At 39.5% G+C, this 26,603-nt stretch overlaps 2 protein-coding genes across 6 annotated transcripts in view; one reads left to right on the top strand and one right to left on the bottom strand.

Annotated features, from left to right (window-relative positions):
- Positions 1 to 5,411: 5,411 nt before the first annotated feature.
- On the bottom strand, positions 5,412 to 7,779 carry LOC123332687 (formin-like protein 13). 3 transcript variants are annotated; one of them, XR_006549646.1, is made up of 4 exons: positions 7,657 to 7,779; positions 6,739 to 6,966; positions 6,355 to 6,561; positions 5,412 to 6,196 (listed from the first exon to the last, which is right to left on the bottom strand). XR_006549646.1 is itself a non-coding variant. In XM_044939519.1 (3 exons), exons 1-3 carry the CDS (start codon positions 7,744 to 7,746, stop codon positions 6,541 to 6,543), a joined length of 339 nt encoding a protein of 112 aa, XP_044795454.1. In that variant the 5' UTR covers positions 7,747 to 7,779; the 3' UTR covers positions 5,412 to 6,540. The 3 variants fall into 3 exon arrangements, 1 of the variants encoding a protein (XP_044795454.1); XM_044939519.1 differs by having other exon boundaries at positions 5,412 to 6,561; XR_006549647.1 differs by lacking the exon at positions 6,739 to 6,966 and having other exon boundaries at positions 5,412 to 6,561.
- The window catches only part of NLK (nemo like kinase), a 129,718-nt gene continuing 109,747 nt past the window's right edge, over positions 6,633 to 26,603 (top strand). The window contains exon 1 of one of the 3 annotated variants that reach the window (XM_025281011.3): positions 6,633 to 8,496. In XM_025281011.3, coding sequence (XP_025136796.1) covers positions 8,039 to 8,496 — 458 coding nt within the window. In that variant the 5' untranslated portion in view covers positions 6,633 to 8,038. The remainder of the gene's footprint in view (positions 8,497 to 26,603) is intronic. The other 2 variants (XR_003107992.3, XM_025281010.3) reach the window with 2 other exon arrangements.

Genomic DNA, 26,603 nt, shown 5'->3' with positions numbered 1-26,603 from the left:
TCGCCTGCATTGCAAGTGGATTCTTTACTGTTGAGCCATCAGGAAAGCTCAGTTAAGGGCTTTTAGGGAGAACAACTTTTATTCTATTCCGGAGACTGATCTCTGCAACTTGATATCTTGGGAGTGGGAAGGTAAAAGTTTTGTACAAGGCTCATTGTTGTCCTTTTAGTGAAAAGTATCTTGTCACATTTGGAGTCCAAGCTGAAAATGAATCCATAGGATATTTCCTATACAACATTATGAAATATGCTTTTTTATTGTATGTCCAGTGCATGTGAGTTATACTTTCATTTATTGATTTAAGAAGTCAGAATGACAAAAGGCACCTACAACTGTTAAACATTGCCATTTTATCACATAGTTTTAAACTTTTTAATAAAACTAATTTTAAGAGAAAATGTTCATCACTTAGTAACCAGGGAAGGAGAAAATTGTTGGACATTGCCTGGTTCTCTTGGCCAAGGACATGAGTCGGCGCTAAGGTATGGTCCTCAGGTTTGGAGTTGGGATGAGCATTTCACCTCAGGCCTAAAAGATGGAGAGGGGTAAGATGAGACCAGAGTTCTCAGATTCGTGCAAAGGGAGCAGGAGCTCTCGTGGGGTTTAAGCTATGTTGTTGACTTGAGTGGGAGCCTGGCTCTGGGGGAAAAAGGCCCAAGGCTTCAGGGGGCCTGGACAACACATGAACTTGGATTTGTCTGGCCTTACCTAGTCCCAGCTTCTTACCATACCCCATTTCTCTGAAAACCACTGGAAATGGAGATAGCAGGGGAAAAAAAATTGATCAGTAACCAAAACATAGAAGGAAGGAAGCTACCTGATTGAGCGGCTCATCTATGTTAGGCACTGTGCTTGGTCTTTCATATGTTAATACATGGCCCTATTTAATGCTCTCAATATCTCTTCGAAGTAGATATTATTTTCTACTTCAAAACAGATGAAGAAACTAAAGCTCAAAAATGTTAAGTTTCCAAAGTCGCATAGCCTCCTCAGACAACTCATGAGGGGAGCCAGTTCTTGGAAGAAAGGGAAGATCACCTCCCACTTCCTGCACATTCTATTCCTGCTTATGCATTCTGATGTCCTGCTTGCTTTTTTAGGCGTTAAGTGCTATCCTGCTGAGTCACTTCCGACTTCTTGTTCATCATGCTCAGCTCCTGAAAATGGAATGGATGGAAAGGGCTGGATATTGTACTGTCTGGTGATGTGTTTAAGGAGAACTGAGTGTCTGTCAGGCTGGCTCCACCTGGACGGAATGCTGGGGACGTGAACTGAGCAGCGCCTGAAGTGTGTTTCTCATCTGACACATAGGACACTTTGCCTTGGATTGTAATGCTAATAATAACCACTCCACTGACTGCCACCCATGAGGAGCCAGGCAGGCCCTGGGCTTGTGCTTTCCATGACTGTCTATTTGAATCATCACAACAGTTGGAGAAGTCAGGGATCCTCTGTATTTTATGGACAAGGAAATTCAGACTAAGACAGGTTAGGGAATTTGCCCTAGATCATAACAGCTAGTAGGTGGCAGAGCAGGGATTCAAATCCATAATCTAGATCTGTGCTGTTTCATAAGATAACCACTAGCCACATGAGGCTGTGTGTGTGCACTCTGTTACTCAGTCGTGTCCAACTCTTTGTGACCCTATGGGCTGCAGCCTGCCATGCTCCTCTGTCCACGGGATTCTCCAGCAAGAATAGTGGAGTAGGTTGCCCTTTCCAGGGGATCTTCCCAATGCAGGGATCAAACCTGCGTCTCCTGCATTGGCAGGCAAATTCTTCATCATTGCGCCACCTGGGAAGCCCCACATGAGGCTATTCAGTTCAGTTCAGTTGCTCAGTCATGTCCGACTCTTTGCGACCCCATGAATCACAGCACGCCAGGCCTTCCTGTCCATCACCAACTCCCAGAGTTCACCCAGACTCACGTCCATCGAGTCAGTGATGCCATCCAGCCATCTCATCCTCTGTCATCCCCTTCTCCTCCTGCCCCCAATCCCTCCCAGCATCAGAGTCTTTTCCAATGAGTCAACTCTTCGCATGAGGTGGCCAAAGTACTGGAGTTTCAGCTTTAGCATCATTCCTTCCAGAGAAATCCCAGGGCTGATCTCCTTCAGAATGGACTGGTTGGATCTCCTTGCAGTCCAAGGGACTCTCAAGAGTCTTCTCCAACACCACAGTTCAAAAGCATCAATTCTTCGGTGCTCAGCCTTCTTCACAGTCCAACTCTCACATCCATACATCACCACAGGAAAAACCATAGCCTTGGCCAGACGGACCTTTGTTGGCAAAGTAATGTCTCTGCTTTTGAATATGCTATCTAGGTTGGTCATAACTTTCCTTCCAAGGAGTAAGCGTCTTTTAATTTCATGGCTGCAGTCACCATCTGCAGTGATTTTGGAGCCCCCCAAAATAAAGTCTGACACTGTTTCCACTGTTTCTCCATCTATTTGCCATGAAGTGATGGGACCGGATGCCATGATCTTCGTTTTCTGAATGTTGAGCTTTAAGCCAACTTTTTCACTCTCCACTTTCACTTTCATCAAGAGGCTTTTTAGTTCCTCTTCACTTTCTGACATAAGGGTGGTGTCATGAGGCTATAGAGCACTTGAAATGTGAACAGTATAACAGAAGAAATTGAATTTTTAATTCAGTTGAGATTTGCTATTAATGCAAAATATGTACCAGATTCCAAAGACTTAGTATCTATATCAATATCTATATTTATATATACACAATCTTTTTTTACAGTGATTATATACTTCACATAACAAATTTTGCGTGTTAGATAAAAAGTATTAAATTACAAATAGAATTAGTTTTTTTAACTTTTTAAAAATTAATTGTTATTGGAGTATAGTTGTTTTACAATGTTGTGCTAGTTTCTACTATATAGAAAACTGAATGAGCTATACATATTATGCATCCCCTTTTTTTGGATTTCCTTCCCATTTAAGTTATCACAGAGCACTGTCTTTTTAATGTGACTACTAGAACATTAAAATTTTTTATGTTACTGTTATTATATTTCTACTGGACAGAGCTGACCTAAATGACCTAATGGTCACTAGACTAGTGATTTCCCAATACTTTTGATAAATTTTTGGAGCACAAATCTCCAATTAACATACTCTTATTTATACATAATATACATGAACACTACTCTGTATATTATGTACATTATAAAACACTGACCAAATGGATGCTTTAAAAAGATGAAATAAAAAAAGAGCAGAAATAGCAGTTGTACTAATTTCTTTCTGGAGCCCAGACAGTGGTGCATTTTGTGCACCACTTAGAGTCTGCACACATCATTTTGGAAACTCTTGCATCAGACACTGAGAGCTCCTTCCTGAAAGAGACTATTAATTTGCATCTCCCTGGGGTTCCCTGGTTGTTCAGACAGTGAAGAATCTGACTGTGGTGCAGGAGACCCAGGTTAAATCCCTGGGTCGGGAAGATCCCCTGAAAATGGAATGGCTACCCACTCCAGTATTCTTGCCTGGAGAATCCCATGGACAGAGAAGACGAGGGGGCTACAGTCCATGGGGTCGCAAAGAGTCAGACACGACTGAGTGATTAACACTTCACTTTTTATTTCTGTATTGTTGAACCTAGTGCAATACCGAGATATAGTTGGTGTTCAGTAAATATTTGTGGCAGGAATAAATAGCTCCTCATATGCAATAACTTTCTGGTGGTTTGGATGTATTTATTTCACATGCATTGAGCCCTTTCTAGGTCCCAGGTACTATACTAGAGAGTGAAGAGTAAAAGTTTCAGTCAGTCAGTCAATTCAGTTGCTCAGTCGTGTCCGACTCTTTGCAACCCCATGAATTGCAGCACGCCAGGCCTCCCTGTCCATCACCAACTCCCGGAGTTCACTCAAACTCATGTCCATCAAGTCGGTGATGCCATCCAGCCATCTCATCCTCTGTTGTCCCCTTCTCCTCCTGACCCCAATCCCTCCCAGGATCAGAGTCTTTTCCAAAGAGTCAACTCTTCGCATGAGGTGGCCAAAGTATTGGAGTTTCAGCTTTAGCATCAGTCCTTCCAATGAACACCCAGGACTGATCTCCTTTAGAATGGATCTTTGGTTGGATCTCCCTGCAGTCCAAGGGAGTCTCAAGAGTCTTTCTCCAACACCTTAGGAAGACTCAAAAAAAAAAAAAAAAAAAAAATACAGTCCCTTGGCTCTAGGCCAGTGCTTCTCAAACTTCAGTGAATGCAAGAATCACCTGGAGGGCTTATTAAACAGATCCTTGCCCCTCCCACCCCAAGATTCTGATTGAAAGAGAATGAACATATATTGTCAGGAACTTTAAAGTTAGTTAAATTGCCTAAATCATACAGCTAGTGAATAGCAGAGCTTGGATTGGCACCCACTTCTGCTCTCAGAAATACATACAAATCTTTATTGCCTTCACCTTTTAGACACGGCTCAAGGAACCAGACTCAAGGAACACTGAGTGGAACAGAGAAGCTTCCTGTCCTGGTCAAACTCAGTAAACAATGAAAATTAAAAGAGTTCTCAAAATAAATAAATAAACAGTTCTCAGTGCTATGAGGGATGTAGTGCCATGGAAATATTTAAGAGAAACACATATTCTACCATAGGGTTAGGGAAATCTTTTCAGAAAGAGAAGTGAAGACCAGAAGTATAAGTTAGAATGGGAGTTGGGAGTGTTTGGAGCTGATGATATGCATGAAGGCAACAAACCATTTGAGAAACTGAAAGAAATGCAGAATGTCTGGAGTATATAAGGCTGTGAAGGGAGGCGGGAACCAGATCCAGCTGGGCTATTTAGACTTATTGACTTTTTCAAGGTAGGGGTGTGGTCAGACTTGTGTTTTTAAAAGATTGTAATGCTCTCAGTGGATGACGGATTAGAAGAGAGCTATCCTATAGGTAGGGAAAGTGAAAGTTGCTCAGTTGTGTCTGACTCTTTGCGACCCAGGCCAGAGTACTGGAGTGTATAGCCATTCCCTTCTCCAGGGATCTTCCCAAACCAGGGATGGAACCCAGGTTCCTGCGATCTCCCGCATTGCAGGCAGATTCTGTACCAGCTGAGCCACCAGGGAAGCCCTGTAGACAGGGAGATCGTAATTAAAGATGCTACAATGGCACCCCACTCCAGTACTCTTGCCTGGAAAATCCCATGGACGGAGGAGCCTGGTAGGCTGCAGTCCATGGGGTCGCTAAGAGTCAGACATGACTAAGCGATTTCATTTTCACTTTTCACTTTCATGCATTGGAGAAGGAAATAGCAACCCACTCCAGTATTCTTGCCTGGAGAATCCCAGGGACAGAGGAGCCTAGTGGGCTGCCGTCTATGGGGTTGCACAGAGTCGGACACGACTGAAGCGACTTAGCAGCAGCAGCAGCAGAGGCATGCATTTAGATAATACTGTGGTAACTGCAGAGAAGGGTGTGTGTGTGTATGTGTGTGTTTGATAGAAAGTGATGCTGTTAGTCACTGCGTTGTGTCTGACTCTTTGGGACCCCATGAACTCTAGCCCGCCAGAGTTGAATTCTCAAGGCAAGAATACTGGAGTGGGTTGTCATTGCCTTCTCCAGGGGATCTTCCTGAGCCAGGGGTCGAACCTGAGTCTCCCGCAATGCGGACAGTCTTCACCATCTAAGCCATGAGGGAAGCCCATGTGTTTAAGTGTTCAGAAGTGTTTAAGACTTGATGATTGATTAGAAGGGAAGGAGTGGGCAGGCAGGAGAGAAATCAATGACGATTTCCAGGGTTCTAAGTGCACAGTTTTAGTAAGAGTAAGGTCTGTAAGCTTATTATTTTGTATTTTTAAAGAAAAGTAGATTTAGGTAAGTGAGGTTATGTGAAAGTAAACTTTATTTTAGTAAACTTTCAATGACTAGAATTTATTAGAAAGTATGGGATAGAATTTATTAGAAAGTATGGGATAAAATTACAGTCTTTGTGGTTAGGTTTATTATTTTTGTTGTTTTAATTATATCTATAGGCCTATTGTTCCATGAGCGTGTTAGTTGTGAAAACTGGAAATAATGTCTTTTTGCCACTAAGAGGATTAGCCATGGAAGACCAGCTGTAGGTTATGAACCATCAGTCTTTGAGTTTCTTTTGTGATGGCCCTAATGAATAACCTTGATTGAGTTTCTGAAGCTCGACATCCCCTCTTGGCGCCACCTATTTCTCCACACCTGAAGTCTCTAAAAGGGATAGTAGATGGTTCCTATCAATGGATGATTTGGACTCCGCCTTCTTCCTCTAGGTCCCGCCCTCTTCCCTGAAACCACACCCCCTTTAAGTTGGCCCGCCCCTTGAGGAGGTCGTCGCTGATATGACAGCGATTCTCCACAATCCTGACCTATAGGAGATCGGAAGGGTGGGACCGAAATCAATTTCCTTTTTCATTTGTCAAATCAAATGTCTATCTGGTTCCAGTCTCAGCCCACTTCCTCTTCAAGCCAATGATTGGTTGCTCTGTTCTTGCTCCCCGGCTCACGATTGGTTCTTTCGTTCCAACCCTCTCTTCCAGCTTTTGCAGGCGGGATTAGCACGCAGCTTCCTGCTCCTGCCAAAAAAATAAAAGAAGAAAAAGAAAAGAGGAGAGAGGCGAAAGAAAATGTCACGGAGATCTTTGGTGTTTAATTCGCTTTTGGCCTTGTCGGTCAGGCCCAACTCTGCCTTTTGATTGGTTTTTCTATCTGCCCATCCTGGGTCGGGGGCGGGATTTCCCCAGGAGACCCACATCTTGTCGCCACTGGCCGAACAGTGCGCCTGTCTGAAGCTGCCGGCCCAGGATTGGAGGCGGACGCGGACAGGTGGGCGTGGATTGGCTAGGGCAGCCGGTCAGTGTGAGGCGGGGGCGGGGCCTCGGCGGCTGGTTGCGCGTGTCCGCCGCTGGCTCCGCTCTATCCGGCTTTGCTAGGGGAGGTGAGTCCGGCCGCGGCGGCACCGGCGGCTGAGGAGGCGGCGGCTGAGGAGAAAGCGGCCACAGCGGCTGAGGAGAAAGCGGCCGCGGGGACGGAAGCCGGGTGGGGGGGAGGGGGGGAGACGGAGCAGCCTTGAGCCCTGCGGGGGCCGTCGCGCGGGGGGACCCACCCGCTCTCCCCCCCAACCCTCCTCAGCAGAAGCAGCCGGCGGCGGGGGCAGGAGTCAGTCCGCTTCCGACTGCACCCCGCCCGCCTCCCGGGGCTCCCATTCTTTGGCCCCGGGACCCTAACCTCCTCCCGGGGCGGTTCCCTCTGTCTCGGCGTCCGAGTGCTGCCCACCTCTCTTTCATTCCTCCCCGCACCTCCTTACCTTCACTTTGCCCCGGTTCTCTTTCTCCTCTCTGTCCTGCCCTGTCGCCTCCTCTGCTCACTCTGTCCCTCCTGCCTCCTTCCCTGGCTCTTTTCTGTTCGGGAAAGTTTAGTCCCCCCCCCCCCCCCCCCCGCTCCAATCAGGTCAACCTGACGAAGAGTAGGGGGAGATGTAGGAAGGCCTGAGAGTTCGAGGGGGGAGCAGCTGGTTTCCCTGAACATTTCCCCCCATCTTTTCACTTTGGGGTGGTGGAATTTTTTTCAGTTGCATTTTTGAGGAGGTGGTAGGTGTTTAGAAAAGGATGTGGGAATGGAAGGGGTAGATGAGTCAAGCCTCTTACAAGATTCCAAGGGTGGTGTGTTACCTGATCCTTTTCGCGTGTGGAGTTCAGGAGGTCGGGAGGTTTGGCCTTCATTCCCACATTCAAAGTTGGAACCTCCCCCGAATTAAGCATGGAGTTTTAGTATCCACTTGTGGCAGGAAACCTGGGGGGAAGGGGTCCCTTTTTCCTTTTTCTTTTTCTTTTATTATTTTGGGGGGGCAACCCACACCCTTCCACACACGCTCACCCCCAACTTAAACACCAAGATCCTCTAACTTGTTTGGATTGACTGATGAAGACATAAAGCCAGTTCCGCTCCATGTTTTTTGGAGGTGGAGTGAGTGGTTTTTTCCTTCATTTTTAAATGGCCAAATGACAGCTTGACCCAGTTTGCTTTCCAATCAAAGGGCATTTTTTTTTTTGAATGTCTCTTTGTGGCGCAAGAGCCAACGCAAAAATGATGGCGGCTTACAATGGCGGTCCATCTGCGGCAGCAGCAGGGCACCACCACCACCATCACCACCACCTTCCACACCTCCCTCCTCCTCACCTTCACCACCACCACCACCCTCAGCACCATCTTCATCCCGGGTCGGCTGCTGCGGTCCACCCCGTGCAGCAGCATAGTTCCTCGGCAGCTGCGGCAGCCGCCGCCGCAGCCGCAGCTGCAGCCATGTTAAACCCTGGGCAACAGCAGCCTTACTTCCCATCACCGGCACCGGGTCAGGCTCCGGGACCAGCTGCAGCAGCCCCAGCTCAGGTACAGGCTGCCGCAGCTGCCACAGTTAAGGCGCACCATCATCAGCACTCGCATCATCCACAACAGCAGCTGGATATTGAGCCGGATAGACCTATTGGATATGGAGCCTTTGGTGTCGTCTGGTGAGTATCCAAGGAAGAATCACGACTTCTGGTTTCTTCTCAAGGTTGCTGGGCAAGGCCTTTTCTCATGGTTTTTCTCCATGTCGACCCAAGTGGAACAAGCTGCTCAACTATAAGAAGTCACCCTTCATTACCTGGTAAAAGGGGCCCGATGGCATTGGCTGTCTGGGCTTAAGCTTTGAAGTCCTGGCCAGTTTTGGTGGAGCACCCTCTGTTGAACTCACAGAAGTTTGTTGTCTACCAGACTTACAGCGTAGGACTTAAGGAAGCCACTGAATGGAGAATCAGTAAATAGGTGAATGCATGGAACACTTACTCCTCTACAGACCTTGGCCATCCCTCATGTTTGATTGAGTTTGAATCAGTTGCCCAGTTGGAGCAGATGTCACAACTGACCCAAACTGGATTCCTTACCATTGTCTGGTCGGTGGGGTATACTTTCCACAACTATTTTGCTCTTTCTCTCTCTTCATTCCTTACTTTGTGATCGCGATCCCCAAAGGAAGATAGGGTTCATATTTGAACCAGTTAAGTCGTTTCGTGAGTGAGTGGTTTATTTTAAACCATAAAGCTACAGTTGGGAAGTATGTAGCTTTAGCCTTTTGATAAGAATGCATTAAATATAGCATCACACATGAGTACCACAATTGAGGTCAGTAGACTGTAACTATGCAGTGGCCCACATTCAGTGTAATGTTTTAGTGTCATTTAGTGGCTTGTAAGTTGCTCTTATCCCTTGGTTGGTTGCTGTAGTAGGGAGTGTGCTTTTAAAACATGAAACTGCTCTATTCTTGCTGCTGCTAGTATATATTTTTTTAAAGTCTGAGGGCTTCTTAAATGCAACATTTTGTCATTTTGTCTATTCTTTTTAGGAAGATTAGTAGTTTATAGTAAAATGTATTTATCATTGTAGGGTCCTGTTTCTATCAAAACTAGAGTGAACTGAGTTTTTCTCCCCAAGGAGTAAGTATTCTGGTGTGAATAGATGAATTGATGTTTTCAGTGCTTCAAAAATAGATTCTTTCAACTATATCCTGATTTAAAAAAAGAAAAGATTCTTGTTAATGTCTAGAAAAAAAACATCACCTAGAGAAAATGAACTCTTTGGAACTAACCTGGTAAGCATCTCCCTTCATCATTGCTTTTCAGGCTGTAATTGATATGAATTTCATTTTTGCATTACATCTTGCCATCTTTATTTACATTTCAGATTTTATAAATTAGGCTACTAAGTGATCCAATCCATCTTTTTTTAACCTGGTAAAGTCCAGTGTTTTCCCAGTGAGCTCTCCAAGGAGGTTGCTGCTGCAGTGCTCTGTTCTCCAAGGTGTGTGGGATTCCTGGTGGGAAAGAGGGTAGCCGGTAATGGTGCCTCTTCAGTCTCTGCTCAGGGACCTGCCTGTTCTTGCCTTCCTGTCTTCCCTTCCATATCCTATCCTCAGGGACTACACGGTGAACTGCTGTTCCTTGTCTAACCCTGGAGGATTTCAAAGCTGAGGGGAGGAAAAAGATTGTAATTTTGTCATTGATTTACTGAGAATTTGTTTGGATTTTCTTAGACCTGGATGCTCTTTCGTTTTAGTGCTTTGCATACAGTGCTAAGAACTGGAGATGTGCTGACAAGGAAATGGGTTGCAGGATTCTGGACTATGTTCTAAAGGTGTTATTTGCTCTTCATTTCTATCAACTGGTGATGGGGTTTGTAGAAGTTTTAACTTAAAGTTGGTGCTAAGGGAATTTCTTTTTTCTTTTTTTTTTTCAAGGGAAGGGAGATAAGAAACTGGAGTGCTGAACATATCCCACAGCAAACATCCTGGTAGTGGTGTTCTAAATTACCAGTACATGCAAATCCAAATGTTTGATTTGAATCCATTCTAGATTCTTTCCTTGACTGACCCCTTCTACCACCCATGGAGTTCATTCCATGCACTTGAAGCGCCTCCGTTTGTGACGGTCTTCCACTGTGCACCAGTGGTTTTGTACTTGCCCTGTCTGATCACATTTGTGAGCCCAATGAGGGTAGTGACTGGGCCTGCTAGGGTACTTTTTTTCTCCGCAGCACAGTGCTGTGGCATCTTTGCTGCTTGGTTACTTGATCTCCTGGTCAGGTCCCTCTTTGTTCTTTAACCAAGTTTTTCTACTTAGCTGCATTGAATGTTTTTATCAGCTGTTACAGGTGAAATACAATTCGGTATGAAAAAAAAGGAAAAGAGTTCCAGGTGTGTGTTTTAGTATGCAAATACTTTTCTATTTTTGTATTTACATATTTATAACTTGCTGTCTGAATTGCTTATTATATTTGAAATTTAATTGCTGTATGACCCAAGTAAGATTGTTAAAACTAGAAATTTGAATGACAGACCACAGTGAATTGCCCTAGTATTTTCAAACCCAAGCTGAAGATGTTAGTGAGCTTTTTTTACTTTTTAACTAACTGTGAAGATTTTTCTTTTTAATTTAGAAGGCACTTAATGACTCTGAAACAACTATTTTCTAAAGTGGTTAAAGTAGAACGTAAAAATATTCTCCTAATGACACATCATTTAAGTCAAAGCACCATATAACTACTTGGGCATTATAAGATTCACTTAGACTCAAATATGTTTAATGCATTTTGCAAGTATTTTCCTTCTGTCATGGCATATGAGCGGAAACTGTATGCGCTCTCGTTTCTTTTTCTGGACGTGTACCCAGTGGTACTGAACTGATAGCTAAGTGTTGCTTATAATTTTGAGGGATATTATTGTTCCTCCATGTACACAAGGAGAGAGATTTGTAGAGGTGATGCAGCATTTTACCATTCTGATTTCTCACTGAACAATTTAGTCTACCAGGCTTGATTTATCTTTCTGCTGAATTTAACTATTGGAATAACTTATCAGTATTGGGCAGTTGTGTAAAAGCAGTGAATTACCTATTGGCTTGCTGGTAAAGGTGGTGCTTTGACAGTTCAATTAAGGTTTCATTAACAACTGTCTGCTGTGCTTTATCTCAAAGTAAGGATTCCAGTTTACCTAGTAATATGATCATGGAGTAGCCTGAGATACATTCATTGCCAGCGATAGAATATTATTGTTCATGGGTTATCAAACATCATATATAATTTGACCTTCTTTATCAGATAACAAGGCTTCCAAATGCCCTTATGGATATTTTCACAATGCAAAACCAAAGCACAAAACAACTCACAGACAGAAACCTGACTTGTTCTGTGAGAATGTCAGTATCTTTTTGTCTGTAGTTAACATTTGCCAGATGGAAAGTAAGTTAGGTTGTTCTTAAAGATGTAACAACTTTGGGACAAAGAGTATTACAACATAAAGCCTTCAGGGGCTCTTGTAGTGTATACTTTTGAGAATTGGAGGCAACTGACCACATGAGAAAGGTTTGAGAACAGCAGAACCCAAGCAGTTTTGACTTTGGCAGCCAAAAATATCAGACTGAATTAATGGTACATATTGCCACCTTGATGATAGTCTGAGAAAGGCTTCTACTTTATGAAATCAGCATTTTTTACTTGTCTGGGATTGCATTCAGTTTGTTGCCTTTGTTCTCCAAGTTAAATTGGAGAACTTTGAATTGTATTACTCTAATACTTTCAGCAGGTTACTTTTATATGAACTTGGAAACTCAAGCATCACTGTAGTGATACTTACTAGCTGTGTGATCTTGATATATTGTTTAACCTCTCTCTGTTTCTCATCTATAAAGTAAGGATAATAATAGCATTCATTTCATTCCATTGGTTTGAGGATTAAATGAAGGTAATCCTTGTAAACCATTGAGTATACTGTTTAGCACACAGTAAGCACTCAATAAATGTTAGCTGTTTTTTATTGTGGTTATTATTAGTAGGAAAATCAAACTTGTGTAAATGTGCATAGATGTGGCTTCACATATGGTCAGATTTATCAGGTAGAATCAAAATGCAGGCTATGAAATTCTCCAGGCAAGAATACTGGAGTGGGTAGCCATTCCCTGTTTCCAGGGGAGTCTTCCAGACCCAGGGATCGAACCCAGTTCTGCACTGCAGGCAGTTTCTTTACCGTTTGAGCCACCAGAGAAGCCCACTGTTTTTAGAGGCATGACTTTAAATACCTAGAGTGTCCCCTTAGTTCTGCTATATGCCAAGGGGTTGAATTTAGAGTTAGGGTAAAGTATTCTGTTGTCTCAATTAATTAAAAGCAAATGCGTTTTTTAAAAGCACAATATGTATGTTTACATGGACTTGTTACTTGTTATATAAAGTCCATATGTTACATGGGCTTTACATGTTCTAGCCAGATCATCTGTACTTGTTTAGGCAGTATTATAGATTTCCATACCTGGAAGGAAATTAATTTTTTTTTTCCCTCAGAATGTAACAAATGAAGGACATCCTTGTTGTCAAAGTTCACCTTTAGTGGAGATTCGTTTTACTTGTGTATGGATGAACAGGTGTGAATTGTTAAAGACGATCCCAGTGAGGTGGGGGAAATATGTATGGTTTAATGAAAAATTACTCAGTGTAAATCCTTTTGCGTGGCAGGGATTGTCTAGCTTCCTCATCTTGTGAAAATTAGGGGCATCATGTATTTTCTGATGTTTTCTCCAGTCCTCTTACTCCCTAAGTAGCAAACTAAAATTTGGAAAATCGGGGAATGCTTTTGGGGATAATTTTGGGAAAATGCTGGCGTTAGTTGCATCAGAAAGAGTAGTAGACTAAAGTGTATTTTGTTATTAGCTGCCTTTTCCAGGTTAGGAATCTGTAGCATTGAGAAGTTGCTCTATCAGCCAAGATTAACAGCCACAGCTGGATTCTTTGGGGGGGGGGGGGGGGCCCTGCTTTGTGAAAAGAGCTTTGAAGAACCAGAGCCTGCACCATAAAAAGGAAACGGTTGCTCTTCTAGACATAACAAAGCATCCGTGTGAAACTAGAAATGTGGAAATCTATATTGTTAGTTTTAAGTACAAACGAACTTACTTTTAGAAACTGCAGGTTCATGGTCATAAAGTCGAGGAGGCAGAGAGAGAGAATAAAAGGAACACAGTCTAATGACAGTGAACGGGTTTCTTGGTCACTGAAAGTCCATAACCTGTAACATTGGAAGTCATGTTGTAGTTGGGCTCCTGGACAAGATTTTGCAAATTTTATTCAAAAACCGAAAATGAAACAAAACCTAAACACAACAAAAGAAATTTGGCTTATTCTTAGGGGAAATTTTTATGCTCTATTGACTATCAGCCTAGAAGAAAAAAATTTTTTCCTAAAAAAAATACATTTCAGAAGGAATTGCCTTTTCAAACAAGCTAAAACAACAGTCTCCCTCAGAACTACTTGCAACTTCTTTTAGCTATCAATTATTACCACTGGTGCATGTCCTGAAAAAGAAATAGTGGTATATATAGTTCTCATTTATATGCTATGCTAGGAGAATATTTGCAAAATACATTAACTGAATATTTGAATTCTGGAATTTAACCCTCAAAGCATAGGCAACTGTAGTGGTGTAGTTCCTTATACAAAAGGCTGTCTTCTAATGGAATACTAGAATATTAAATTTATTGTCTTCACAACTTGGAGCATTAGGGTTTCACTGACTTCTATATGTAGAATTGAGTCTATTCTTGGTGGTTTTTATTAGATTTGTTGCTGTCCTAGCATTTCAAGCATCAACTGTTTATATAATATGCTGATTTGATTTCTTTGATGCAAATTGTCAAGGCCAAAGAAACTTTTCCATTTGTCATCCAACCAAACAGAAAAAAGTCATTGAGTAGAAGTTCTTTACATTATATTTGGGTTTTACTTGCAATTCCCTGTGCTTCCGTAATACTCAGGTGCATTATTTGTTGATTGGGTCGTCTAATGCAGATCAACAATGATTGTCTAACTAAAATAGCTTGTCAGTTTGATCCTTTTGTTGCTTGGGGGTAACACACAGAGTGCCTGAGGCAACAGTTGTAATACTGTCAATAAGCGCGTGACAAACCGTCATAGACCGAGCTGGTAGTTCTGAGGTACCTAGCTCAGAACTTTTTCAGAAAAAAATCTGGCACTCTGGCATTAGGAAAAGATGAACTCTCAGGAAACTGTAGTGAGTTCAGATTTAATAGTTAATTGTAGTGGTGTGAGTAGAGAGACTCTGTACAGGGATGTCTGCCTTTAATCATGATTGGTGATCTTTACCTAAACCCAGTTTCACGTCTTGTGCTTTGAATAAGTTTGGCTAATTGAATCATACAGAAGGTTTTGGTATGGCTGGAGGTCACTGGTCTTGTCAACCTGCTACAGAGCAGCACTATTGTAGGCTTTAATGAGGATATTTAGTTGTATAAATAATTGCACAAACTTCTTTCAAGTTTCTGCTGTGCTTGGGATATAAAGATGTTTAAGTCATGATATTGCCCTGAAGGTGTTTACAGTTAAAGAAACAGTATGAACTGATACATCCTTGCTCTCAAGAGAGTCTTGATGGAGAATTGAAACCAAATTTGAAACCGTCAAATAAAAATGTAAGGACAGATTATTTTCACTTGTTCTTATAATACTCATTGACTATGTGTTGACTGTTTGCCAGGCACTGTGCTGGATGATAAAGATTTAAAGGCGATTATGATCTAGTGGGGGAGAGGGATTTGTAAATGGTTAGTTACAATTCACTGCCGTAGGTGCAGCAATAGAGACACTCCCTGGGAATACAGAGGAGGGATTTCTGTGGAAGGTACGGATGCTTCCTCGAAGAGATAAATACCTCAACAGAGTTTTAAGAATAAAAGTTAAAAAAAAAGTCAACTAACGGGGAAGGGAATTATTGGTGGATGGCCCCTTATAAGGGAGACTTACAGGGCTGGAGCTGCTGAATATCAATTGCAGTGCAGGTGACAGGAGATGAGGGTGGAGATGCAAGCTTGAGTTAAATCCTGAAGAGGTTGGAGTGTCCTGCTGAAGAGATAAGATACCATTGGTACATGGGAGAGGGGGAAAAAGAAAACTTTTTTTTTTTTTTAATTTAAAGCCCCTTTATAACATACAGTGCATAAACAGATATGCAGCATATCTGTGGTATTAAAATTTCATTGAGGGGAGAGCAATTGGAAAATGTCTGAAAACGCTCCTGGGGGCAGGAAATAATGAAAAAGGTTGAAACATTAGGAATGGCAATCACTGGAAGTTTTTAAGTAAGAGTGACCGTTTAGATAGAATTTTTTTTTTTTCAAGGCTATGTAAGTGGAAGTAGAGATAGATGAGGTCTGGGCCTTAGGGAATGTTCTCAGTTGTAGATAGAAGAAATTATTGGAGATGGAACTAAGGGTAATCAGATAGGAAAATATTAGTGATTGACAACCTGCACATGGGAGAAGATTGTTAGGAAGATGGGAGTAATCTTTGATGCAGATAAAGTCAAAGAAAATGAGGATGGAAAAAGGTCATTAAATTTTGCAAGTAGATCACAGGAGAGAATGTGTATGATTTTTACCCCCCTCTGACATATATATATATATATATGTTTGATTCTAAAGAATGTCTCCAGTATTAACAGCACTTTTATTGTTAATAAAATTCTCCCAAATCCCAAGTTGTTACTTCTAGTTTATTAAACCAGAAAATTTGATGTTTATCATATTCAAGGTACCATTTCCTTGGCAAGATTATTTCTTTTTAATGACAAGGTAGTAAAGTACTAACTAAACTTGTTAGGAGACAAGGTTCTGGTCCCTGCCTTGCTGCCAACAGCTCTATGACCTTGATTAAGTTATTTGACTTTTCTGAGTCTTGGTTCCCTCATTTATAAAATCCTGTGTTGCCTCAATACACAGTTGACCCTTGAACAACATGGGTTTGAACTGTGTAGATCTACTTAATATGCAGATTTTAAAAAATAAATATATTGGAAACTTGAGATTTGTGACAGTTTGAAAAACTCACAGATGAAGCCTGTAGTCTAGAAATATCAAAAGAATTAAGTAAAAGATATGTCATGAAGGCGTAAGATAGGTATAGATACTAGTCTTTTCCTTATACAGGCGTAAGGTGAATGATATTAATATAGAATTAATAGTGTATTAGTTTTCTTATTGTTTTAACTTTGTTTTCAAAGAATTAATTACCATACAGTATGCCCCACCTCCTTTCACTTATAGTTGGAGAAACAATATCAGCCTAGCATCACAGGTAAGTGTCTTTTTAAAACATGTGTTTCCAGCACTCATATTGGTTAAACTAGTCTGCCATAAAGCTACCATATTACTGCTTCTTTGTTACCAATGCATGAATAGTTATACCTGTAAAGAAATGTTTCTTTTTCACACTATCTTTTCATTTTGGATGTCTAGTGTTAGTGATACGTGTAATACATACAGTGTTTTGTATCATATGAGACAATACTGATGAAGGTACTGACATGATTAATCTTGTAAACAGCACTACAAATATATTTTCTTTTCTTTATGATTTTCTTAACATTTTCTTTAATTTGCTTTGTTGTAAGAATTCAGTATATTGTATGTATAACAAACAAAAAGTGTTAATCGATTTTTTAGATTATCAGTAAGGCTTCCTTTCAGTCAGCCATAGGCTACTAGAAGTTAAGTCTAGGGGGAATCAGAAGTTAATACATAGATTTTTTACTGCACTGGGCAGGGATCAGCACCCTTAACCTTCACATTGTTCAAGGGCCAACTATATAATGCAAGCCACGTAACACAGTGTTAAATTTTCTACGTTAAAAGAAACAAATGAAATTAATTTTAGTAATCTATTTTATTTAACTCAATATATCCAAAAGATTATCATTTCAACATGTTACTACTATAAAAATCATTAGATATTTTACATTTTTTTCCCATATAAAATATACTAGACCCAGTGTTTATGTTAGCACTTAGAACACTTCTCAGTTTGGACTGACCAAATTTCAAGCGTTCAGTAGCCCAGTGACTATTGACTGGCTTATTGACCAGCCCAGTTCTAGAGTGTCTTTAGCCTCTATTGAATTGTATGCTCATCTCTGAACCCGTCACTGTCAGTGTGGATAAGGTTACTTTAAAGCAGTCAGGTCCAGTCCTGGAGATGGAGTCAGTTATAAGTGGGACGGATGAATTCCAGCAACGAATGCTGGGAAAATAGTCATTAAATGAGCAAGAACACATTCATCTAACTTATGTCAGACTCAGAAGAACTTGACCCAGTGTGTTTATAGAGCAAAGTGAAGTAATGTTCTTTGTAGAGAAATTGTCCTGCCTGCCCTGAATTATTTGGAGTAATTTCCTTTTCTGAAGCCCTGTTTGCTTAAAGTAGCAGAAGGTAAAATCGGTACCTGATCCTTGTCATGTTTGCTTTCTTTGCCAGTTAGATCAGATATCCTCCATTGATTTCTTTTCTTTCCTCTCAGTGTTGTGGTTTTGTTATCTAAAGTTCTCAGTCTTGTTTTCAGTTTAAGTAATATAGAGCTCAGTATTGTCAGGCAGTAAACTTCTTACAGGAGAATGGACAACACAGATACTTTTTTGTTTATCCATTCCTTGACCTAAAATTCTTGCTCTGAGCTACAGAGAAAAGGTGAAGGGAGACCTTTGAACAAATAGATAAAATTAGTCATTTGACCCAGATTGCAGCTTTTTTTTTTTTTTTTCTGTCTGCATAGATAAAAACCATCCTCCAATTTACATAAGCAGGTGATTTTTCTTACATGCTAATTTTCTTAATCTACCATGGCAGAGAGCTACAGATTTGCAAATTGTGTAAGTAAATTGAAATAAAGGTGACTTATTTCACTTTATTATCTTACCAGTACAGAATTACCCAAAGGGTACAATTATCAGGTGATTGTCAGATTGCACATCTAAGCTAACAGGCAACCCAGTGCAAAGTTTTTTTTCTCACTTCTCTTGCTTCTCTTTTTAATTTTTAAAATAGGAAACTATTGATTTCTGTATTTACTTTGACAGAGCTAGATATTTAGTAACACAGATGTGAGGAAATTTGAGCTTTTATTAAAAATAACCCAGAAACCATAAAAATTGACAGGTAATGGTACTGGCCAGAAAAAGCATACTTGGTTTGGATTTGAATTGCCCAGGAATTAGGTGAGAACCTTCAACTGTATTTAATTGGTAGCTTCCTTTGTGTTCCTTGTCCCAGGTTCTGCATGTTAATAGTATTTGAGGTTATTGTGAAGATAACTGGGTGTGTACTAAGGCCACTGTTCAAAATAAATATTGATGCATTCTTTTAAAAACCAAACCATGTTAATTACAACATGGTTTAAAATGGCATTTCAGTAAGATTGAAATTTTAGAAAGGTTTTAGGGGCTCTTTTCACAGATGATTCATGAGGACAAATTAACATCAATCAGTAGTGTCTTCTTTTATTAAGATATTCCAATTTTAACTTAGTAATTAATGCTACATATTTAATCCCTCAGATGTTACCGTATTGTTTACTTGTGATATGTGTGGAGATTAAATTATACTTCCTGTACCTTTGAAGTAATGACTTAAAAATGAATCATCATTTTCAGCTAGCAGCTAGTTAAAAGGTTGGCCAGTCTTTTTATCCCAGTACTTAAATATTATTATTTCTTTGCAGGTTAAAGAAAAGTAGTTTAGATGAAATGAACTTTGAGAACAAAAGGCAGTTAAAGAATGACCTGAGCAGAACATTTAAGTACAAAAGGACAGGATGGTTAAATAGTTAAGAGCCTGTACTCTGATGACTGCCTGGATATAAATCTTAACTCTGCCCCTTATTAGTTGTGGGCAAATTATTTAACCTCTGGTTGTCATGTGTAAAATGGAGATAGTAAATAATGGTATATCTGTTGCATAGGGTTGTGTGAGGATTCAGTGAATCGATGTATATGTAAAGCCTTAGAACTGTGCTTGGCACTTAGGTATACATTAGCTGTCATTATTATCAGTTTCAGTACTTATGAAAAAATGCAGTACCTCCTTAAGTTTACTAACCTAGGGCAGGTAACCAACAGCTTTTGAACAATTATGATAGGTATCAAGTTAATGACTATACCAGAGATTTTTTTTCTGATTAACACCCAACTGTTTTCAAAAAATTCTTTCCATTTCTAGAATGCCTTCCAAAGGTAAAATTTCCTTTAGCACATAAGAGGAGGGTTTTTCCTTGCTTATCAACTCCCTCCTTTCACTCTATTATCAAAATAATAATATGTTTGTTGTAGTAAACTTGGAGAATACAGAAAAGCTATATTTAACCTGTAGCTCAGAGATAGCCACTAATAGTATTTTGGTATAATTTTTTTCAATTTTTAAAATCTGGAATGTGTGCATTTGTAATAAAGTTTTAAAGTTTGGGATCATGATTATTGTGTGCTTACAATGTGGTATCCTTTTTGTTTCACCAACATTACAAAGGTAGATTTTGGCCATTTTTTTCCTCTTTGAGGGCTAGTTTTTTCTTTCTCACAAACCTAGAGCTGTATCTGAACGGAATTACAGAGTTGGGAGATACTTTAGAATGCTTCTAGTGTAACTGCCTCATTTTATGTGGGAAAATTGAGACGCAGAGAAGCTAAGAGGTTTGTTCAAGGTCATACAACTGGTAGGAGGCTGAGCCAGAACTTTTGCGCCTTTGCTGTTTTACCAGTAATACCTGTCCAAGTTAATGCCCATTGAAAGTGGAGGAAGTGTTCTTCGAAAAGCAAACAAAAAAAAAAGAATAAAAAACAAAAATCCTATAAATGAAACCAAGAACAATGCTTTTGAAAGAAAAAACGACAATATTTAGAATACTCTGTTGGGCAGTTTTTGTGTGTCAGTGACTAAGGTTTCTGGTAAAAGTTAGATGTTACGAGCTACAGGGCTTTTGAAAATAGCTCACTCTTCATGTATGTATTACATACATGTTCTGTATCTGCTTTGAGGCTATCATGCCTCTCCCCCTTTTATTTTTTGAAAAATTTTAAGTCTCAGAAAACTTGAAAGAATTGTACAGTGAAACTCCCATAAACCTTTCTTCTAGATTAACATTTTGTGACTTTTTGCTTTATCTACTTCAAGGCTGTTTTTACAGAACTTTGAGATTGGGTTTCGATTAAATTTAGACTTACAGTGTTAAGAAATTTATGGTCACTGCATCAACTCACTGTTCCATGTAATAAGTTTTGTAAGATCTCCAACTAGAGAAGGAACTGGAAGTTTTCAAGCTTGTGACTTTTTGGAATGCTATTTATTCTCTTAATACTTAAAACAAAATTCAGTGTGAATCAAATGTGCAACTGAAACATACCAGTCAAAACTAGGCTTCAGGCAGAATAGAAATATTCCATTCGGCAGAGTTTTTCTTTTTTTGTGGTATTTATCTCAAATTGAGAATTAAAGGGACATTTTCAAATTAAGAACCTAAGATCTGGTTTCACAATTTTATGACAGAGGACATGATTGAGGATATTAGATTGTTGAAGCTAAATTTTAAGTTACTGTAGTTTTTTTTTTTTTTTTTTTTTAAGGAAATTACCCTAATACAGTCACATGAGCTGATGATGTTGTGATTTGTGTCACCCAATTCACTGCTCTGTATTTTTCAGTACCAAATAATTCCTTTGTTAAATTCATTTTCAGTAAATGAGCCATTGTTTCCCAAAGGGTAATGATGATTTCTATGTATAGCACAAATCCCTAAGAGATAGATTTTAAAGTTTAAAATATTAACAATTAGAAGTGGTTGAAATCATCACTGTGTATATGAAAAGGGCTGCTGCTGTGTTTGCTCCTTGGGCTACAATGAGATATTTTGTTAACCAGAAACCCCAACTGGACAGCAAGTCTTTGAAAGTATTTTGGCTTATGTACAAAAGTGAGTTGTTTTATTGCATCCACCCAACTTTTACATTGCATAGTGTCATAACATAAACACCTAGAATGAGTCTAAATCTAAATGACCTGAGACAGGTCAGGAAGATCAATGCAACTGACACTGGTTTACTTGATGTACTTGGTAGTAGTATCTGCAAATAAGCCTCTGGCTTCTTAAAGTACCTCAGCAGGAAAGACATTAAAATAGGGACACTGTGGTGTTTTAACTGGTGTAAGATACTGAAGATGTTATCAACACACATCAGGTTGTCTCTGTAGGTGGGCAGATGTTTTTTTTTTAATTTTGATTTTCTTCTAAGTGAAAATCAATCTGTTTCTGTCTCTCCTTCTCAGTATTAATCAAAGCAAATGCTTATAATCACTTATGATACATTCTGTGCCCACTAATCCACTAAAAATGATGAGAGCTTCAAAGGCTGGGCCATGTCTCTTTTGTGTCTCCAGAACCTATTGTGGTCATTGGTGGGTACTTACTACGTGTTTGTTGTTGAAAGTGGCTAATGCTAAGTTTGTACATGATGTTGACTGTCAAAGAAGAGTAGTATCGCTGGCTGTTGCCATTATGTAGATCCCTACTTCCTCATGAAATGAATTTTTATGAGAAAACAGTGATGTTTAGACTGTCTCGTAGTGACTTTTGTATTCTTATGTTCGGATTTTTTTTTCTTAAGAGTAAAGAGCCCTAATCTAAAAATAATATACAATAACCAACTATTTACCAATATAGCCCTTTATTTTTATAATCTACATTAAAGTAAGAATGCTGTTAAATTGTTTAGGAAAAGTAACAATTCTCAGTGCAGTACTGTCATCTTATGTTGAGAAATAGAAACTGTATCTCGTGTCACTTAATACATCAAAACATTCGAAAGCAGTCTGTGATGCTAACACCGCCCCCCCCCCCAAATACTAAGCTCCTGATTCTGTTCTATAAATTTATGAATAAATTGCAGATTAGTGTGTACTAGAGATCTTCTTAAAGTTAGTGTGAAAGAATGGCTTATTTCTGTGTTGTGCTGGTTTATGCTTAACAGCAGGGTCTCTGAAAAATTAAAAAACTCTAGTTTGTAGGGCTTGCCAATTCCTGTGGTCCTATAATGGCTGGTTTCAGGCTACCAAGCTGAAGTCACTAAATGCTGAATTGGAAAAACAGAGTAGCACACCATCGTAAACAGTTTTCACCATAAATCATTCTGAAATAATTAGGAATTGTTACTTCTGAGTATTTATTACCTTTATTTTAATTATAATTTGTTTCCTTATTAGTTTATATAATTTAATTTTTTATAATTTTTCACAGTCAGCTTTGCAGAATTCCAGAAAATATGACTGTCTCTCAGGAGCCATTCTGAGCCAGCTCCAGTGAACCACTGATTTATTTCATGTGTTTGTTGGGGTGTTTAGCTGCTGTTGGGGAGTGAGGAAGTTACATCCTTACTCATCATGAACAAAAATAAAGTCCAAGTGGATTAAAAATTTAAATGGAAAAAAACAAAGCCAAAAAGTAAGAAGAAAGTAATATATAATTATTTATCATCTTGGAAAGAAAAGATGTATTGCCTTGATTTCAAAGCAAGAAAAAGAACATCAGGTTTGTCTGTGTAGAAATTTAAGATGTGTGTTTGGTAAAATACATTATTAAAAAAGTCTGAAAGAAAAGACAAAAAGACCTCCAGAAAAACCTCCCAGATTGAAAGCAACCTAAATGTCTCTGAATGGTGAAGTGGTTAACTTTGAAAGATGCTCATAATTTATTACATGAAAATCAATGTCAAAGATCATCCCCTTTAAAAAAAAATTCACTTCTATGTTCAAGGAAAGTCTGAAAAGATTTCTACCAACAATGGTTATTACAGTGAGGTGGCAGTAAAGTGGATTTTCATTTTGGATTTTATAGTAATAGGGCTTCAGTGGTGGCTCAGACAGTAAAGAATCTGCCTGCAGTAGAGAAGACCTGGGTTCAATTCCTGGGTCAGGAAGATCCCCTGGAGAAGGGAATGGCAACCCACTCCAGTATTACTGCCTGGGAAATCCCGTGGACAGAGGAGCCTGGCAGGCTACAGCCCATGGGATCACAAAGAGTGAGACTTCTACTTAAAAGAAACACTAAGAATTTCTTTATTGTAAACATGAAGTACAATAATAGCATCCTTCTTTTTAGAGGAGGAAGCTATAGCTCGGAAAGGTCTAACTGGCTTGTCTCAGTGTTCATAGCTAACAAAATGATAAAAAAGGCCTCACCCAGGCCTGTGCTCTTTAAACAGACAAACAAATGTAATATTGATATATATAAAAGATACATGATAGAAGTTAAAAGAATAATTAAAAAGTGTACATGAACCCACAACCTAGCCTAAGAAATAGAACATAAAATCAACCCTGTTGAGGCTGCCCTTAAAACATATCCACCCCATCACTCTGCCTTACTTCCCCTGCCAAGGGGAAACCACTATTCTGAGTTTTGTGTTTATTATTACTTGCTTTTTTTAAAATGGCTTTCTTGAGATATAATTCACATTATGCAATTTTTCTACTTAAACTATACAATTTAATGTTTTTTTAAAGCATATTTACAGTAAATTTAGACCATTTTTATCACCACTAAAAGAAACCTCATACCTATTAGCAAATTGCTTCCATTACCCCTTCCCCTGCAACTGTTAACCTCTCTGTCTCTCTAGATTTGCCTATTCTGAACATTTGAAGTTGTTAAGTTCTTTATGTATTCTAGATACCAGTCCTTTATCAAATGTATGATTTGTAAATATATTCTCCTATTCTTGTCTTTAACTTTCTTGATGGTGTCCTTTGAAGCATAGAAGTGGTTTTTTGTTTTTTGTTTTTAATTTTTATGAAGTCCAATTTATTTGTCTTTTGCTCTTTCAGTGTCATATTTAAGAAGGTTTTGCATAATCCAGGATCATGAAGATTTATACTTCTGTTTTCTTCTAAGAGTTTTATAGTTCTAGCTCTTATATTGTTAGGTCTGTGATACATTTTGAGTTAATTTCTGTGTGGTGTGAGGTAGGGAGTACAACTTCATTGTTTTGCATGTGGATATCTACTTGTCTCATTGCCATTTGTTGAAAAGACTAATTATTTCCTAATTGAATGACCTTGGCCTTCTTGTTGAAAATTAGTTGACCATAAGACACTCCCAACTTTGGTTGTTTTAAGATTGTCTTGACTTACTCTAGGTCTCTACACTTTCATATGAATTTTAGGATCAGCTTGCCACTTGCTACAAAAGAGAGAGAGATGGCATTTTGTTGGGGATTACATTGAACTGTAAATCAGTTTGGGGAATTTTGTCATTTTAGCAATATTAAGTCTTCTAATCCAGAACACGGGATGTTTTTCTATTTGTTTAGATCTTCTTTAATTTCTTCAACAATTTTGCTTTCAGAGTATGTTTTACACTTTGTTAAATTTATTCTTCAGGGTTTTTTTTCTTCATTGTTTTCAGTGATATTGTAATTGCTTTCTTAATTTCATTTAATTTTGCCCTGCAACCTGGTGGAACATGATTTTGTTAGTGTTAATGGTTTATAAATATATTTCTCATGATTTCCTATATACAGTGTCATGTCATCTGCAAAGTTTTACTTTTTCTTTCCAGTTTTGCTGCTTTATCTTCTTGCCTAATTTCTAGGGCAAGAGTAGACTTTCTTGTTTGTTCCTGATCTTAAGGAGAACTCATTCAGTCTTTCTCTGCTGAGTGTGTTCGCTGTGGGTTTTTCCAGATGCTCCATATCAGATTGAGAAAGTTCTCTTTTATCCCTCATTTAAGTGTTTTTTTATCATGAATGGATGTTAAACATTAATTAAAAAATTTTTTTTTAGAATGTAGTTGATTTACAATGTCACATTAGTTTCTCCTATACTGCAAGGTATATCAGTTATACATATATCCACTCTTTTTTAGATTATTTTCCCATATAGGTCATTGTTGTGCTAAGTCACTCAGTCATGTCCAACTCTCTGCAACCCCATGGATTGTAGCCCACCAGGTTTCTCTGTCCATGAGGATTCTCCAGGCAAAAATACTGGAGTGGATTGCTATGCCCTCCTCCAGGGGAATCTTCCCAACCCAGGGATTGAACCCAGGTCACCCACATTGCAGGTGGATTCTTTATCTTTTGAGCCACCAAGGAAACCCATGAATACTAGAGTGGGTAGTTTATCCCTTCTCCAGGCATTCTTCCCTACACAGGAATCGAACTGGGATCTCCTGCATTGCAGGCAGATTCTTCACCAGCTGAGCTACCAGGAAGGCCCCATGAAGGTCATTACAGAGTATTAAAAAGTGTTCCCTGTGCTATGCAGTAGGTCCTTATTAGTTATCTGTATTATGTATGCTATGCTATGCTATGCTAAGTCACTTCAGTCGTGTCCAACTCTGTGCGACCTCATAGACGGCAGCCCACCAGGCTCCCCATCCCTGGGATTCTCCAGGCAAGAACACTGGAGTGGGTTGCCATTTCCTTCTCCAATGCGTGAAAGTGAAGTCGCTCAGTTGTGTCCGACTCTTAGCGACCCCATGGATTGCAGGCTAACAGGCTCCTCCATCCATGGGATTTTCCAAGCAAGAGTACTGGAGTGGGGTGCCATTGCCTTCTCCGGTATTATGTATAATGAACATTAATTGATTTTTAAATAGTGATTCAACCTCACTTTGCTGAGATAAGTCCCAGTTAATCACCGTATATAATCTGCTTTAGCTTTTTGTTTGTTTTAAATAGACTTTAGTTTTTAGGTTTTAATTTAAAACCTAAACCTTGACTTTGACTGAAAAGTTAAACAGAAAGTACGGAGAGTTCCTGTAAACTCACTGATCCTGGTCATGCACAGCCTCCTCCACTAAGAACATCCTGAACCAGAGTGATACATTTGTTACAGTCGATGAACCCACACTGACACATCATTATCCCCCAAAGTGTGTATTTTTTTACATTAGGTACTACTTACTCTTGGTAAGGTACTACTCTTGATAGTACAGTGAATGGGTTTTGACTAATGTATTCAGCATTGTAGTATCATGCAGAATAGTTTCACTCCCCTAAAAATCCTCTATGCTGCATGCATTCATTATCCCTCCCTCCGAATCCCCAGCAACTGCTGATCTTTTACTGCCTCCATAGTTTTCCTTTTTCATGTCATGTAGTTAGAATCATGTAATATGAAGCCTTTTCAGACTGACTTCTTTCACTTCCTGATATGCATGTAAGGTTCTTCCATGTCTATGGCTTGATAGCTCATTTCTTTGAGTGCTAAA

This window comes from Bubalus bubalis, chromosome 3, assembly GCF_019923935.1.
Source record: "Bubalus bubalis isolate 160015118507 breed Murrah chromosome 3, NDDB_SH_1, whole genome shotgun sequence".
NCBI classification, from domain to species: Eukaryota; Metazoa; Chordata; class Mammalia; order Artiodactyla; family Bovidae; genus Bubalus; species Bubalus bubalis.
The sequence above is the reverse complement of the archived record's forward strand: the minus strand, read 5'-3'. Positions and strand labels throughout refer to the sequence as shown.

What these genes read in the sequence shown, in the direction of transcription:
- LOC123332687 (XM_044939519.1), bottom strand. Translation starts at nt 7,746, where the DNA reads ATGCTTAATTCGGGGGAGGTTCCAACTTTGAATGTGGGAATGAAGGCC. An exon ending in CCACACGCGAAAAGGATCAG is followed by an intron (nt 6,967 to 7,656) that starts GTAACACACCAC and finishes CTTTCTCCTCAG; the next exon opens with CCGCCGCCTCCTCAGCCGCC. An exon ending in TCGGCCAGTGGCGACAAGAT is followed by an intron (nt 6,562 to 6,738) that starts GTGGGTCTCCTG and finishes TTTTTTTGGCAG; the next exon opens with GAGCAGGAAGCTGCGTGCTA.